This window comes from Panthera tigris, chromosome C2 (assembly GCF_018350195.1).
Source record: "Panthera tigris isolate Pti1 chromosome C2, P.tigris_Pti1_mat1.1, whole genome shotgun sequence".
Taxonomy (NCBI): domain Eukaryota; kingdom Metazoa; phylum Chordata; class Mammalia; order Carnivora; family Felidae; genus Panthera; species Panthera tigris.
Window position 1 is genome coordinate 123469693 of NC_056668.1, and position 14716 is coordinate 123484408.

General features: G+C 37.8%; 1 protein-coding gene across 8 annotated transcripts in view; it reads left to right on the forward strand.

Annotated features, from left to right (window-relative positions):
* PIK3CB (phosphatidylinositol-4,5-bisphosphate 3-kinase catalytic subunit beta) overlaps nucleotides 1-14716 on the forward strand; it is a 175761-nt gene that overhangs the window by 134014 nt on the left and 27031 nt on the right. For all 8 annotated transcript variants that reach the window (XM_042998513.1, XM_042998518.1, XM_042998519.1 and 5 more), the window contains 2 exons: nucleotides 2644-2787; nucleotides 4000-4099. In XM_042998513.1, the coding sequence (XP_042854447.1) occupies nucleotides 2644-2787; nucleotides 4000-4099 (244 nt within the window). The remainder of the gene's footprint in view (nucleotides 1-2643; nucleotides 2788-3999; nucleotides 4100-14716) is intronic.

Genomic DNA, 14716 nt, shown 5'->3' on the forward strand with positions numbered 1-14716 from the left:
GTTTTGTTACCTAGTCCTGATTACTTTCACTTCCCAAAGACAACCATGATTATGAATTTGGTCTGTATCCTTTTATACCACATTTTTCTGTTGATGCTGCATTTTTATATCTATAAAAATATGTAGAATAATATTGTACATTACAAAATTACACCAATATGTTTTGCCATATGTATTATTTTAAATCTTGATTTTAAAAAATTCATTGTTGGGTTTTTGAGGTCATTCTTTACCATTACATATAAATACAGTCTTTTTCTTTCACTACTGTGTAATATTCTATCATAGGGATATATCTTATTTGCCGCATTTCCCTATTGAAGCATTTTGTTTTCCCCAGACTTCCTTGTTCCCCAGTGCTTCAGTGAACATGTTTGTACAGTCCCGTTTGGCTAGTACATGTATGAAAATCTATTAGATTTATTTGAAGAAATGTCATTATTGAGACCATCTCAGACAATGGGCATTTTCAAGTTTATCCATTTCTCGTTTCAAAAATGAGGTTTATACTGTATGGCTATTTGAAAAAATAGAAGTTCTGAGAAAATTATGGATACTGTTACACTTTTTCTTCTTTTTAAAAGTCATATATGTTTCAAGCCACATGATATCCAAAAGAAATTACACAAACTTTTCAATAGTTGTTATTTTAAGGGAGTGAAGTTAGAAGTATAAGGAAAGAGGAAGCCTTCCCAATTTCCGTACTTCCTTTCTATCTTTTACACCATTTATAGGTTGGTTGGTTTTTTGTTTTTTTTTAATGTTTATTTATTTTTGAGACAGAGAGAGACAGAGCATGAACGGGGAAAGGTCAGAGAGAGGGAGACACAGAATCTGAAACAGGCTCCAGGCTCTGAGCTGTCAGCACAGAGCCTGACGTGGGGCTCGAACCCATGGACCGCGAGATCATGACCTGAGCTGAAGTCGGCCGCTTAACCGACTGAGCCACCCAGGTGCCCCTGTTTTTGTTTTTTGAGAGAGAGTGCCCACACACGGGCAATAGGTGACTAAGGGGGTGGGGGCACAGAGGGAGAAAGAGAGACTCTTAAGCAGGCTCCATACTCAGCGTGGAGCCTGATGCAAGGCTTGATCCCATGATCCTGGGATTGTGACCTGAGCTGAAATCAAGAGTCTGACATTCAACTGACTGAGTCATCCAGGCACCTCCCTTTTGTAGGTTTTATAAAAGGCACAGATTTTACAATAAACTTAAGATTGGTGAATAGTTTTAAAAAATGAGGCTGCAAGTTGGGCTTTAGTCTCATCTTCCTAAGTTTGCATTGGAGATCTGAGGGAAAGGGGCTACCTGGCTCCCTTTATACTGAGCCAGGTGTTTCCTTGTCTTGTCTTGTCTTTTCTTGTCTTTTCTTTTCTTTTCTTTTCTTTTCTTTTCTTTTCTTCTCTTTTCTTCTCTTTTCTTTTTTTATGTTTACTTATTTTTGAGAGAGAGAGAGAGAGTGCGAGTTGGGGAGGGGCAGAAAGAGAGGGAGACACAGAATCCGAAGGAGGCTCCAGGCTCTGAGCTGTCAGCACAGAGCCCAATGTGGGGCTTGGAACTCACAAACCATGAGATCATGACCTGAGCCAAAGTTGGATGCTTAACCAACTGAGCCCTCCAGGAGCCCCCCAGGTGTTTCTCTTAAATAAACTGATATACAGGAAGAGATTGCTGTGATCTCCATGTTCTATATTGGTATTTCTGATGCATTTTCCTATGATAAATTTTTGGCTAATGAGGTTTTTTTTAATATAGTGCACTGGGTTTCAGTCCCAGATCTGCATTAGACTACTATCCTAACCATTTATTGCCCAAGACTATAGTTAGTAAGTAGAGGACTTGGAATTCATCTTACCTGACCACTGGAATTGCCTCTGATAAGAGTGTGTTTATAAGTGTATGATTTAGAAATGGACACAAAATAGAGAACTTCTTAACCTTAATTAATTCAGCTCATTTAATTACAATATTATGTTCTATTCAGTGAATCAATTCTCCGTTACACTCATTTCCTTATCCTTTTAATTATTTAAAGTTAATATTTTAACACACTGATAATCTGGGAAAAGGAATTAACCCTAATGATTAGAAAGGAAAATAAATTACTAAAAAGTACTGATGGAATTTTTTTATTTAAAAAAACTGGTTGCCTGGGATACCTGGGTGGCTCAGTCAGTTAAGCCTCCAACTCTTTCTTGGTCTTGGCTCAGGTCATGATCTTAGTTTGTGAGTGCAATCCCCGTGTCAGGCTCTGTGCTAACAGTGTAGAGCCTACTTGGGATTCTCTCTCTCCATCTCTCTCTGCCCCTACCCCACTTGCACTGTCTCTCTCAAAATAGAAACAAACAAACAAACAAATGTGTTGACTGAGTATATAACTTTTCCTGCATGATCAGAAATCAGTATTAAAGTACCCGATTTTATTGTAACTCTGAGCTGATGTTGAATGCTTAACTGACTTAGCCACTCAGGCCATCCCTCTTGTGTTATTTTAATAGTGGGACAGTGAATGTAAGCGTACATAACAAGCCTTACCCAAAAGAACCATTGCGTTTCAGTAAGTTAGTGTTTGATAGTTTGATGGGATGGGATCTCTTTCTGGCATTGGTTGTTGAGTGACTTATTTTGTCTTTTGTTTCTTTTAGTGATGAAGAACTCTCTCAATATCTTTTACAACTGGTGCAAGTTTTGAAATACGAGCCTTTTCTTGATTGTGCCCTCTCTAGATTCCTATTAGAAAGAGCACTTGCTAACCGCAGGATAGGGCAGTTTCTATTTTGGCACCTTAGGTAAGTCTTTTATATTTTTAGATTTGAGTCTACCTGGTGCTTTTGTAAATATAAATCAGCATAATACGGGACATTTACTGTAATAGTTGGCTGGTTTACTTGTTTCTGAGCCATTTATAACATTCATACTCTTCTTGGTGTCTTCTATTTCTTGATACCCAACTCTTAATTTTCAGGATTTGGCAAAGTAATTCAGATAAGTGTCCCACCAAGCTTCCTTGATTTTTAACTGAAACTAAAAATTAATGTATTGCTATTTTCTAGTAAAGTGCACTTACTTTGTTAATATTCTTGGGCTAAAACCACACTTACTCCTTCGGAAAGGCTTTGGGTAGTAATATCATTGCTACCAATAGATAAAGATTTTAAAGTTTTCCTATAACAAGAGCAACATTATTTTCAGCTTCTTTATTAGGTCAATTTTAGAAATATGTGAACCTTATTTCGCCAAGTTGATATAGGAGTAAAATCAGAAAGGATAAATGAAGTCCTTTTTTCCTAGGAAAATTGTTGGTTCCTGATTTCTGACTCTGTCCTCAGACATTTTTGTTTTTTTCATCTGGACTTGAGAATACTGAAACTAATGACTGTCATAAAAATAGGACTTTCCCCCATTTTAGCTAAACTTTTTAAGGAAAATGAGCTCTATATTATTTTGATAATGATTTTGGAAGCTACATTTCTGAATCTTGATTTCCTTTATTACTCATAGAGGTTTTTCCTTTTTTATTTTTAACTTGTCATCTTTTTCATCCAGTTCAACCTTCCTATTTTTAAGCCCTTCAGGGAGTAACAGAATATGTTGTTCCTTCCTTTTTCAAATGGGTACACCATTCTTTAAGTGAGAAAAAATTGAATTGAAGCTAATTGAGGGATTAGTTACTTGTGTGATGTGAATCAGATCTTTGCGTTTCACTTTATTGTCTTAATTGGCAACGTTCTGTTTCAACTACAGAAAGCAAACAAGGTGAGATGTGAAAATTTTGGATTTTTGGAATAAAAAATTAATTATATAATCACACATGTTTTTGATCTGTGGTGTTTAAAGAATTGGGAAGTTGCCCATCCCACTATTTGTGGACAAGATGATGTATTCTTCTGTGTTTTGATTGGCATCATACATTTATTTCATAATATGAAGTCAGTATTTTTATTTGGTGATCTGAAGTGTTTTATAAGCAAATTATCTTAATATTATTAACTTATTTGTAGGTCAGAAGTGCATATTCCTGCTGTCTCAGTACAGTTTGGTGTCATCCTTGAAGCATACTGCCGGGGAAGTGTAGGGCATATGAAAGTGCTTTCTAAGCAGGTATCTGGTTTTTGTTTTTGTTTTTTTAATTTTTTTTTTATTTTCATGTTCAGTTTGCCACATGGTATTTGATAAATTGTATCATATGCTATTTCTCCCATTATTCCATGGAAGTTTCAGTAACTGAACCTAATTAATACATTAAAAAAATTTTTTTAATGTTTATTTATTTTTGAGAGAGACAGAGTGCAAGTGGGGGAGGGGCAGAGAGGGAGGGAGACACAGAATCCGAAGCAGGCTCCAGGCTCTGAGCTGTCAGCACAGAGCCCCATGTGAGGCTTGAACTTACGAATCCCGAGATCATGACCTGAGCTGAAGTTCACGCTTAACCGACTGAGCCACCCAGGCATCCCATTAATACATTTTTAAATAAAAATTTAAGTCAAGAAATGAAGTGTTAAATTTAGCCGAACATTAATTGAATGCTCCCTCAAAAATGAAGGATTCTTCCTAGTATCTATATTAATAATATGCCTTAAGTTTTAATGGGAAATACCCATGTAGACATGCTTAACAATGGGTTTGATGGTGATGGTGACAAAGGTCATGAAATTTTTAGACCCTGTTTTTTCATATCCCTGAGTTACTGTTTGCAGTTAGTATAGTATTTATGATTCATATATTCTGCCATTTGTTTTAATTTGAGATATTTTGACACTTAAATTCATAGTTGTTATAACATCTAGAATTCAGAATCCTCAAGCTGCTTTTTCAAAATATATATACAGGCCTGCAGTCCCTTATCTTCTTTCCAGGACTTCATTTTCTCATCATTGCTGATGATGAGATATTAGTGAGATTAATCAGTCAGATATTAAATGCTTATGTGCCAGGAACCATATTAAATGTTATAAGCATGTTATTTTACTGTCCTTATTATGTGCCACAGTAGTTGCTAATACTGTCTGGATTAGACAAGGGAGAAAACAGAGGCTCCAGGAGATTAACTAGCTTGCCTAAAAACCCAACTGTTAAGTGACAGAAAGAGTTTTTAAAATTAGGGCTGTCCAGCTAGAAAACTGTTATACTGGGAGTTTTCAAACCTTCATGGCACCACAACTCTCTTTTTAAAATCACAACTTAAACATAAATCCAGTATATAAAATAGTGTCATTTTATGAGTATAAATGTATTTTGAAGCTAAAATAAAATATAAGCCATTAAACAGAACCATGAAGCTATTTTACTGAATACAGAATTTCAAAATTGGGGGCCATTGAAAGTTGTTGTCTCAACATCCATTTATTTCTTTTGGAGATAATCCTGATTTATATAGGTAGTAATTGCAAGTAGTAAAGGTCTTTTGATAGCTTGCTTGCAAGTGAGAAGCATAACCATGGCCCAGGCTTGATATGGCCCAGGTAGGTCCTTCATCCCCTGAAGGATGTGATGAGAGCATTTCTGCCATCAAAATAAAGCAGCCCTTTATTCTAGCTTCTTTATGCCAGAATTCTTATTGAGAGGTAGCAACAATATGCTCTTGTTCTTTAGCATTGATTTTTCTTGCAATGAGTATCATCCAAATAAACACAAGAAGGTTTTCTTAATGGTTTAATATGCATTTACTCAGAATTTACTATACCAGGGTTACTGTTAGGTATTGGTAATGTGAAGTGAAAATAGTTATGTTATTTTTTTTTTAAACTATGTTATCTGAGTTTGAGAGAGAGAGAGGGAGAAAGACACACTGCATGAATGAAGGAGGGACAGAGAGAGAAGGAGAGAGTCCTAAGCCAGCTCCACACTGTCAGTGCAGAGCCCAATGTGGGCTTGAAGTCATGAACTGGACCTGAAATCAAGAGTCAGATGCTTAATCGACTGAGCCACCAGGATGCCCCAGTTATGTTATTGTTATCAAGGAGTTTATATTTCCATAGAGAAGGTGTACAAATCAATAATTAAGAAATATATGATTAAGCATTATGGGAACATTATGGAAGCACAAAAGAGAGGCATGTAACCAAGCTTAGGATATTAGGAAAGAGTTCATAGTGGAGGTGACATTTGTAGGTTTTGTCTAGTTGGTGTGAGTTCAGTGAAGAGTATGTTAATGTTTTACAGAGAAGCAACCAATAAGAGTGTATGTATGCACTTGACCCTGAACAACATGAATTTGAACAACATGAGGTCACTTATACACTGATTTTTTTGACACAGTACAGTACTATAAATGTATTTTCCCATGATTTTCTTAATATTTTCTTTCTTCTAGCTAATACAGTATATAATACATATAACACACAAAATACATGTTAATCTACAGTTTATGTCACTGGTAAGGCTTCCCATCAGCATAGGCTATTAGTAGTTAAGTTTTTGGGGAATCAAAAATTATACCCAGATTTTCGACTGTGTGGGTCTGGAGGTGGAGTTGGTACCCCTAACCCTTTATTCAAGGGTCAGCTGTATAGAGAGAATGAAGCAGAGGAGGATGGTGAGATTGTATTACAAAGAGTTGTCTCATGTGATTATGGAGGCTAAGAAATCCCAAGATCTTCAGTTAAGGAAGCTAGAAACCCAGAAGAGCTGATGGTGAAGTTCCAGTCTGAGTCCAAAGACCTAAGAACCAGGAGAGTCAGTAGAAAGTGTCAGTCTGAAAGCAGACAAGTTTAACACCCAAGGAGTTTTAGGAAAAGACCTATGTCCCAGCTTAAGACAGCTGGGCTGGCAGAGTTCCTTCTTACTTACTGGAAGGTCTGCCTTTTTCTTCTATTCAGAACTTCACAGGTTCTGATAATACCCATTAGTATTAGGAAGGCCAGTCTTCTTTACTCAGTCTACCCATTCAAATGTTAATTTCATCCAAAAATACCCTCACAGACACACCCAAAATGATGTTGGACCAAATATCTGGGCACCCTATGGCCCAGTCAAGTTGATACATAAAATTAACCATCACAGATCAACTCAGCATGTATACACAACTTTGCAAACCATGTTTAATCTCCAAATAAAGACTGTGTAGCAAGTTGAGAATTACTTCTAACATAATACAAATACCTTCAGTACAAGCAAAAATGCACTAACATTTTCCCCAGAATAGGAGGTAATATCCTTGAGTGGTGTTTCCTGTTCTTGCTACACTATAAATTAAATACTGCGATGTAACATTAACACTTAAATACTATGATATAAAATCAGTACGTCTAGGTTACATGATAAAGGAAAAGAGCCAGAAGGAAACAGACTGTGTATGTAAATATAGCATATACATATATGTTTATGTATATATACACACATATATAAAAACACATTCGTATCAAAACGAGGAGGAGATACTCATGACAATTAATCTTAATTTCTGTAACTCGTCATGTGGTTATAGCTGGTATTTATTATTACCTTCTTCCAACTCATTCTGTATTCCCTCTGCCTTTAATAAGCATTTCACTTTTGGTTCTTGACTTGTTGGGTTGACCCAAACCTTCATTCTTAAAGGGTCCAGGCCATTAGTAGTCCTACCTAAGTTAGCTTGTAATTGTCCATTGATCTTAATCACAGGACATGGTAATGCTAAGAAGAGATCTCCTATATTTTAGGCTTACTCTTCCTTACCTCTGTGGAACAGTAGGCCAATTTCTCCTTGATAGTCAGTATCAGTCACTCCAGCCAGCATCATAATGCCTTTTTTTGCCTGTTGATCCAGAGGCTTGAGGTGCCCAAAGTGGCTGGGCTGGAGTCTTAACTTCCAATTCAATACAGTCATTGCCATGTCCCCCATTGGAATCATTCTTCCCTCTATAACTAAGACCTCTGTGCCAGTAGAGCATAAGGTTGCAGGAAAAGAAGCAAAAATTTTGCTAGTGGGTCCCTGGAGGGAGTAGTAAGTGGTACAACTTTGACTTTTAAACCTTGATTTCTGGACCCTTGAGTCCTGGCTATGGGAGAACCCTTGTCATATATTGGATGCTGACTCAGAGCATATACAGCTTTCTGGAGTGCCTTGCCTAAGTCCTGCAAGGTATTGCCACCTAGCTGCTACTGTAAGTTAGTCTTCAAAAGGCCATTCCATTCTTTTGTCAAGCCAGCTACTTCAGATTAGTAGAGAACATGTTAAGACTAGTGAATTTCATGAGCAGGAGTCCATTGTTACACTTTATTTGCTGTGAAATGAGTTTCTTGTTTGAAGCAATGCTGTGTAGAACACCACAATGGTGGATAAGGTGTTCTATGAGTCCACAAATGGTAGTTTGACAGAAATGCATTGTATTCAGGGAAGGCAGATCCATATCCAGAGTTAAGTTTCTATTCCAGTAAGAACAAAATATTGCCTCTTCCATAGTGGAAGCAGTCTGTTGTAATCAGTCTGTCACCAGATAGCTGGCTGTCCATCCGGGAGAAATGGTGCTATATCAGGAACTCATCAGCAGCTGGTCTCAGCTGCTGGCATAGCAGGCACACAGTGGTGGTCATAGCCAGGTAGGCTTTGGTGAGTGGAGGTCCATATTGCTGAACACATGCATAACATCCATCCCTGCCATCTTGGCCACCTTGTTCATGAACCCACTGGGTGATGACAGGGGTGTTTGGCAAAAAGGCAGACTAGTGTCCACAGAATGGTTTTTCCTATCCACTTGATTATAAAAATCCTCTTCCAAAGACTCCCTTTGGTGAATATCCAATGGGACACTTTTTTTTTTTTTTTTTTTTTTTTTTTTTTGCCTCTTCGGAGAAGTCTATCCTATATCTCTTCCCCATATTTCTTACTAATTTTCCAGTCATGTTCCTTCTACGTCCTTGGCCATAAGCCAAGCTTTGGTCACAGCTCATGAATTGGTATATAATTGCATGTATTGTTGTTTATCCTTTCAGGCAAAGTGAAACAGTAAGGTGCATTTTCCAAATGCACCACAGCAAGGATTTCACTTCACCGTTGTCCTTCAGAATTGTTTCCGAAAGGGGCTGTAGTTCCATAGTTGTCTGCTTTCCTGTGGCGTTTAGGTACTGTGTAAAGCCATTTATAAACCATGCTTGAGTCTTCTCTTCCTGTGTTAACTGGTTGAAGGGAACTCCCTGTGATGACATAGGTGCAGGTTAGGAAAGAGAAGGTAGTGTAGCAAGAAGAGGAAACTGTGGACATTTGAGTCACTCTTTATGTAACTTACTGTGCCTTCAGGGCCTGCTCAGGCCCAGTCTTATATATACACTTCATTTGATGATGGAGTACTATTTTGCTTACCCATCTTTATGGCTTGGTGGATCAGACAACACCCAGTTCATAATGGGCAGTTCAGGTCACATGCTTGCTTGGTAGCCAGTGGTTAAGCAGTCAATCTTACTAAATCCCAATAGTAAGCTAAGAGTGGTTTCTCTAAAGGAGAGTACTTCTCTACAGGAGCTGGCAAGTGTCATTTCCAAAATTCTGAGGACCTGTGCTATGATTTATCTATAGGGGCCTGCCAAGGGCTCCAGATAGCATCTCTGTCTGCCACTGACAGTTCAAGCACCATTAGACCTGCTGGATCATATGGACCAAGTAGCACACCAGCTTGCACAGCAATCAGGACCCATTGCAGAGCTTTCTTTTGTTTGGGATCTCACTCAAAACTAGCACCCTTTTAGGTCACTCAGTAAATAGGCTGTAGTACATGACCCACATGAGCAGTATGTTGCCTTTACAATCCAAAGAGGCCCACTAGCCATTGTGCCTCATTTTTGGTCATAGGAGGGGCCAGAGCAACAAATTATTCTTTACCTTAGAAGGGATATCTTGATATGCCCCATGCAAGTTGAACCCTAGAAGTTTCATTGAGATAAAAGGTCCCAAATTTTTATTGGATTTATTTCCCACCTTCAGACATACAAATTTCTTCAGATCTAAAGTAGTTGCTATTTCTTACTCACTAAGTTCGATCAGCCTAATGTTATCAATGTAAAGGTGCCAGAGTGGTGTCTTGTTAAAGGGAGAGGCAGTCAAGATCTCTGCAAAGTAAATTATGATAAAGGGCGGGAGAGTTGCTATACTTCTGAGATGGGGCATTGAAAGTGTATTGTTGGCCTTGACAGCTTAAGCAAACTTCTTGTGGTTCCTTATTGACAGATATGGAGGAAAAAGCAATTGTTAGTAGGTGTATACCATGTACCAGGAGATGTGTTACTTTGTTCAAGCAACGAAACCGTATTTGGTACACCACTAGTTAATGTTAGGATGATCCACTGTAATTTTCCAAGCCCCATCTGTCATCTGTACAGGCCAAATAGGCAAGACGAGTGGGGCTGTGAATGTACACCCCTGTATCTCTCAAGTCCTTGATGATGGCACTCAACTGTGCAGTCACTGCAGGAATGGGTTACTGCTTTTGGTTTACTGTTTTCTGAGGTAGAGGAGCTTATAATAACTTCCGCTTCCCATCAAAATAGCCAGGGAGCCAATATGGGGATTCTGCCAGCTGTTGAGTATATCCATTCCAATTATGCATTCCAGTATAGAAGAAATAACCAGAGGATGGATCTAAAACGGGCTCCATGCTGACAGTAGAGAGCCCAATGCAGGGCTTGATCCCACGAACTGTGAGATCATGACCTGAGCCGAAGTCGGACACAACCAACTGAGCCACCCAGGTGCCCCTAGTCCCTTTAATTTTATAGTCCTCTTAAATATATCTCATGCCTATCAATGTCTTTTGTGTTTATGGCTATTGTCCTAGTCCAATTCATAATCTTCTCTCACCTGCATGTCTTCATCAACCTCTTAAATTGCTCCCTTTGTTTCCGTTCTTGCACATGCAGACCCTTCTCTGCACAGCAGCTAAAGTGACATTTTAAAAATGTAGATGGGTTATGTCATTTCCATTTTTTAAATCCCTAAAGTAATTCTCATTGCATGGAGAATAAAACCCATTTGGGTTTTTTTTACCATTTAATTGGCTTTATTAATTGATTCATGAATTGGGCAGTGTCCCATCTAGCTAATCTAGTAGAGGGGACTTGGGGGAGCCATGCAAAAAAGGGTTTTACAGGCAGAAATGTGGGACAATAAGCAGATGAAAAGATGAAAGTCACTTTCCCGTATTAGGTGGATTTCCTCATTTTCTTTTGGGGGGTTGAGAGGGCCCATGTGACAGATTACCTCATGGTGCTGACCAGGAAATTCCTGACTGACTGTTAAGACTGCACTTCTGAGGGAGGTTGAAAGTGCAGTTAGGTTAGGTACTGAGCCCCAGTTTGATGATGTGGCCTAGCATTTTGGGCCTGTTCTTTTCTTTTACATTTCCCCTTTGATCATGCTCTAAGCTCAACAGAGATGTGATCAAGATTTAAAGCATTAGCACCACTATCAGATACTATTCTGAAGTTCTCACAGTTTTTATTGTTCTTTTGTATGGTATACATTATCCATAGGTTATGATGTTTTTTGCTTAATTCCTACATATTCATAGGTTGTGGAAGTCAGTCATTCTCCTTGTTCTTTGACATTCCAGTCTTAAGGAGTTCATTTGTTTGATGGTTAGTGGCTGCAAACACGCATTTAAAACTTATGAGAGAATATAGTGTGCCAGAGAGATTGTTATGGTAAGTATAAGCAGGATAATTCCCAGTGTTTGGAGTGCACGTTAGACTCATGGTCCCCAAGATACAAACCGAGCAAAGAAAGACCCTGTTGAAGGAGTCACCTTTTTAAGCCAAGTGGCTTGCTCTTGTCATCTTATGTAATTGAGTTTCAGCTTCCTGAGAAATGTTAATCCAGATACAGCAGGTGGTGTTGGCCACAGCAGAGATACCTTCTTGCTCAGCTAAAAGATAATCGAAGGCCATCCTATTATCAAGAACAGTTTTGGCCAAAGAGCCTAAAGATGGTTGTTGGGCCTCTTGTTTTAGCAGCAGATTCTGCAATAATGTTAAGAATTGCGGAAAAGTACCTGATTACAGGCTCATTTACATTTATCCATAATCAGAGGAGTGAGTCCTGAATCATGAAAGCCTCCAGACAGGTACTTTCTAACTCAACTATGTAACTTCAGGGAAGCCAACCAATGAGATGTCTTATTTTGGTTGTGAATAGTTAGGGAAGGGGCTTAGTTAGATTTTCTTAGCAGAACTTAGCTCTTTTAATATTAGAGAAGACTCAGTTTTCCTAAGTAATCAAAGACCTGATAAAGACAGCAACCACAAGAAATTATTTTGATAAAACACAGTATCTTTGTTTTCTAGGCAGATCACTTAAAGATAAAAAAAACTTCCATAATCTGCTATCAAAAGTAGACTTAAAGTAAAAACCAGAACAAAACCTTTGTCATTTTAACAAAAAGAAAATCAAATTCTAATTTTGTACCAGTTTGCTTTTTATATTAAAACTTATTCCATTCTTAGTCCTGATCACACATAAAATTCCTTTCCAAAGATTTCTTCTTTCACAAACTTTCTACAATTTTTTTCCTCAAAAATGTATCTTCATTTCTCAAACTTTTTACCAAAAACACACATTTTGATTTCTTTGCATATGGAGATGTTTTCCTTATTTCTGTAGTTTTAATTGCATATATTAATTAGAATTCTTAACCTTTAGGGGTGCCTGGGTAGCTTAGTCAGTTAAGAATCCGACTCTTGATTTTGGCTCAGGTCATGATCTAACAGTTCGTGAATTCAAGCCCCACATAGGACTCTGTGCTGACAGTGTGGAGCCTGCTTGGGATTCTCTCTCTCCCTCTCTCTTTCTACCCCTCCCCTGCTTGTGCATGCCTTCTCTCTCAAAACATTAAAAAAAAAAAATTCTTTTTTATTTTAATGTTTATTTTTGAGAGAGAGCACACACACAAGGTTGGGGGGGGGCGGGCAGAGAGAGGGAGACAGAGGATTGCAAGTGGGGCTCCTTGCTGACAGCAGAGATTGTGACCTGAGCTGAAGTTGGTTGCTTAACTGACTAAGCCACCCAAGCACACCCCCCGAAAAAAGAATTCTTAACCCTTAGAAACCTTAGTTCCTAGTGAAAACTAAGAAGTTAAGGAATTATAAACTGTTATACCAGCATTTTTTAGATTTGCAAATTCATGAATACTTTTCATAATTTCTAGAAGCATAGACCTTCTTCAGTTTTCCAGTGCACTAACACATCCAAATATCTTTTGGTTTCTCTGTAGTAAGCCAAAAGTAGATAAACCTGTGTTTAATAATTAATGGTTTGGTATTTTCTTATTTGGAAATGATCTAAATATTCAACAGATTTCTATTATATTTATTTTAACATAGGAGAGTTCTAAAGTTTCAAGTTACCAGAGATTTGGAAGCTATTTTTAAGTATACATAGAATAAAATATAATTCTTGCTAAAAACTTTATTACCTCTTATTCCACTTATATCTGTTTAAATCATTTGTTCTCAACAATTATGTTTATTTTACCCATGAAAACTTCATGAGTCATTAGACAAAATCACCCATCATTCTAAGTTATTTTTTGCTGACAGACTAGAACAGAAATGAATTTAGCTGATAAATTCAGGTAGAATAAAAGTTGTTTATCTACATTATATTCAATCTTGATAATTCTAAAGATATGCCTGTTTCCAGTCAACCAATGAACTTATTAAACTTGCTTTAATTTACCAAAAGTTATTCCAGAGCATGTGAACTTGAAAAACATTCGGGATAGTTTCTATTATATTTCTGAGAATTTTATGAAGACTAAGTTTATGCAAATGCTTGGTTTTTTTAAAAGCCGTTTAAAGAGAGCTCTTTTACAGATTAATTTTGGCAGTACCATTTGGAGGTAGAAAGTACCACACATGTAAAACGTATGTCTGGACACACACACCAACATAGATGGAAGCAAACAGAGACCTTATAGCTTATAGCTTTAAATTACTACCATGGATTAGATACAATAATACAAAAATAGTTGGCTCTAAATTATTTTTCTAACAGAATAAGATCGGGTTACCTGCTTAGGTGAATACAACTTTTTCTAATACTTGTGGAGAAGAGTCTTGTCCTTAACAAGTCAAGTTCCAGATGACCTTTTTTCCCTTCTGATAAGAATTGGGGCGTCTGGGTGGCTCGGTTAAGCACCCAACTTCGGCTCAGGTCATGGATCTTGTGGCTCACAGGTTCCAGCCCCACGTTGGGCTCTGTGCTGACAGCTCAGAGCCTGGAGCCTGCTTTGGATTCTGGGTCTTCCTTTCTTTCTGCCCCTCCCCCGCTGGCACTCGGTCTCTCTCGCTCATAAATAAGTAAGCATTAAAAAAAAAAAAAATTAAAGAGTTACCTCTCTGAAGTTTGTATGTCAAAGAGATGGTCTAGATAAGAATTATGGAGAATACTCTGGTAGAACATTTATATCTTAAAGGCACAGGGGGAAAAAAAGTAAGCTCTTCCTATAACTTTTGTTCTCTTAAGACCAGAATTTATAATACTTCCAAGCCTACTGAGATAAATAGGGGAGATTTGGGGTTTGGTAAAAAGTATTGGTGGAGTTTGAGTTGTTTTTGGAGCTACATCTCTGGTCCTGTAAAGACTAGGTTTGTAAAACAAGGGCAGCTGTTTTTAATTCCTCAAAGAATTGGGTTGCTGCCTAAATTTTATCGAAGGGCCGACACACCTATCCACCTATGTTAGAGTGTTTTTCTTTCCCTGTGGGTAAGTGTAGGAGAGAAAGCCTAAAAAATTCCTGTCAGGCTCTGAAT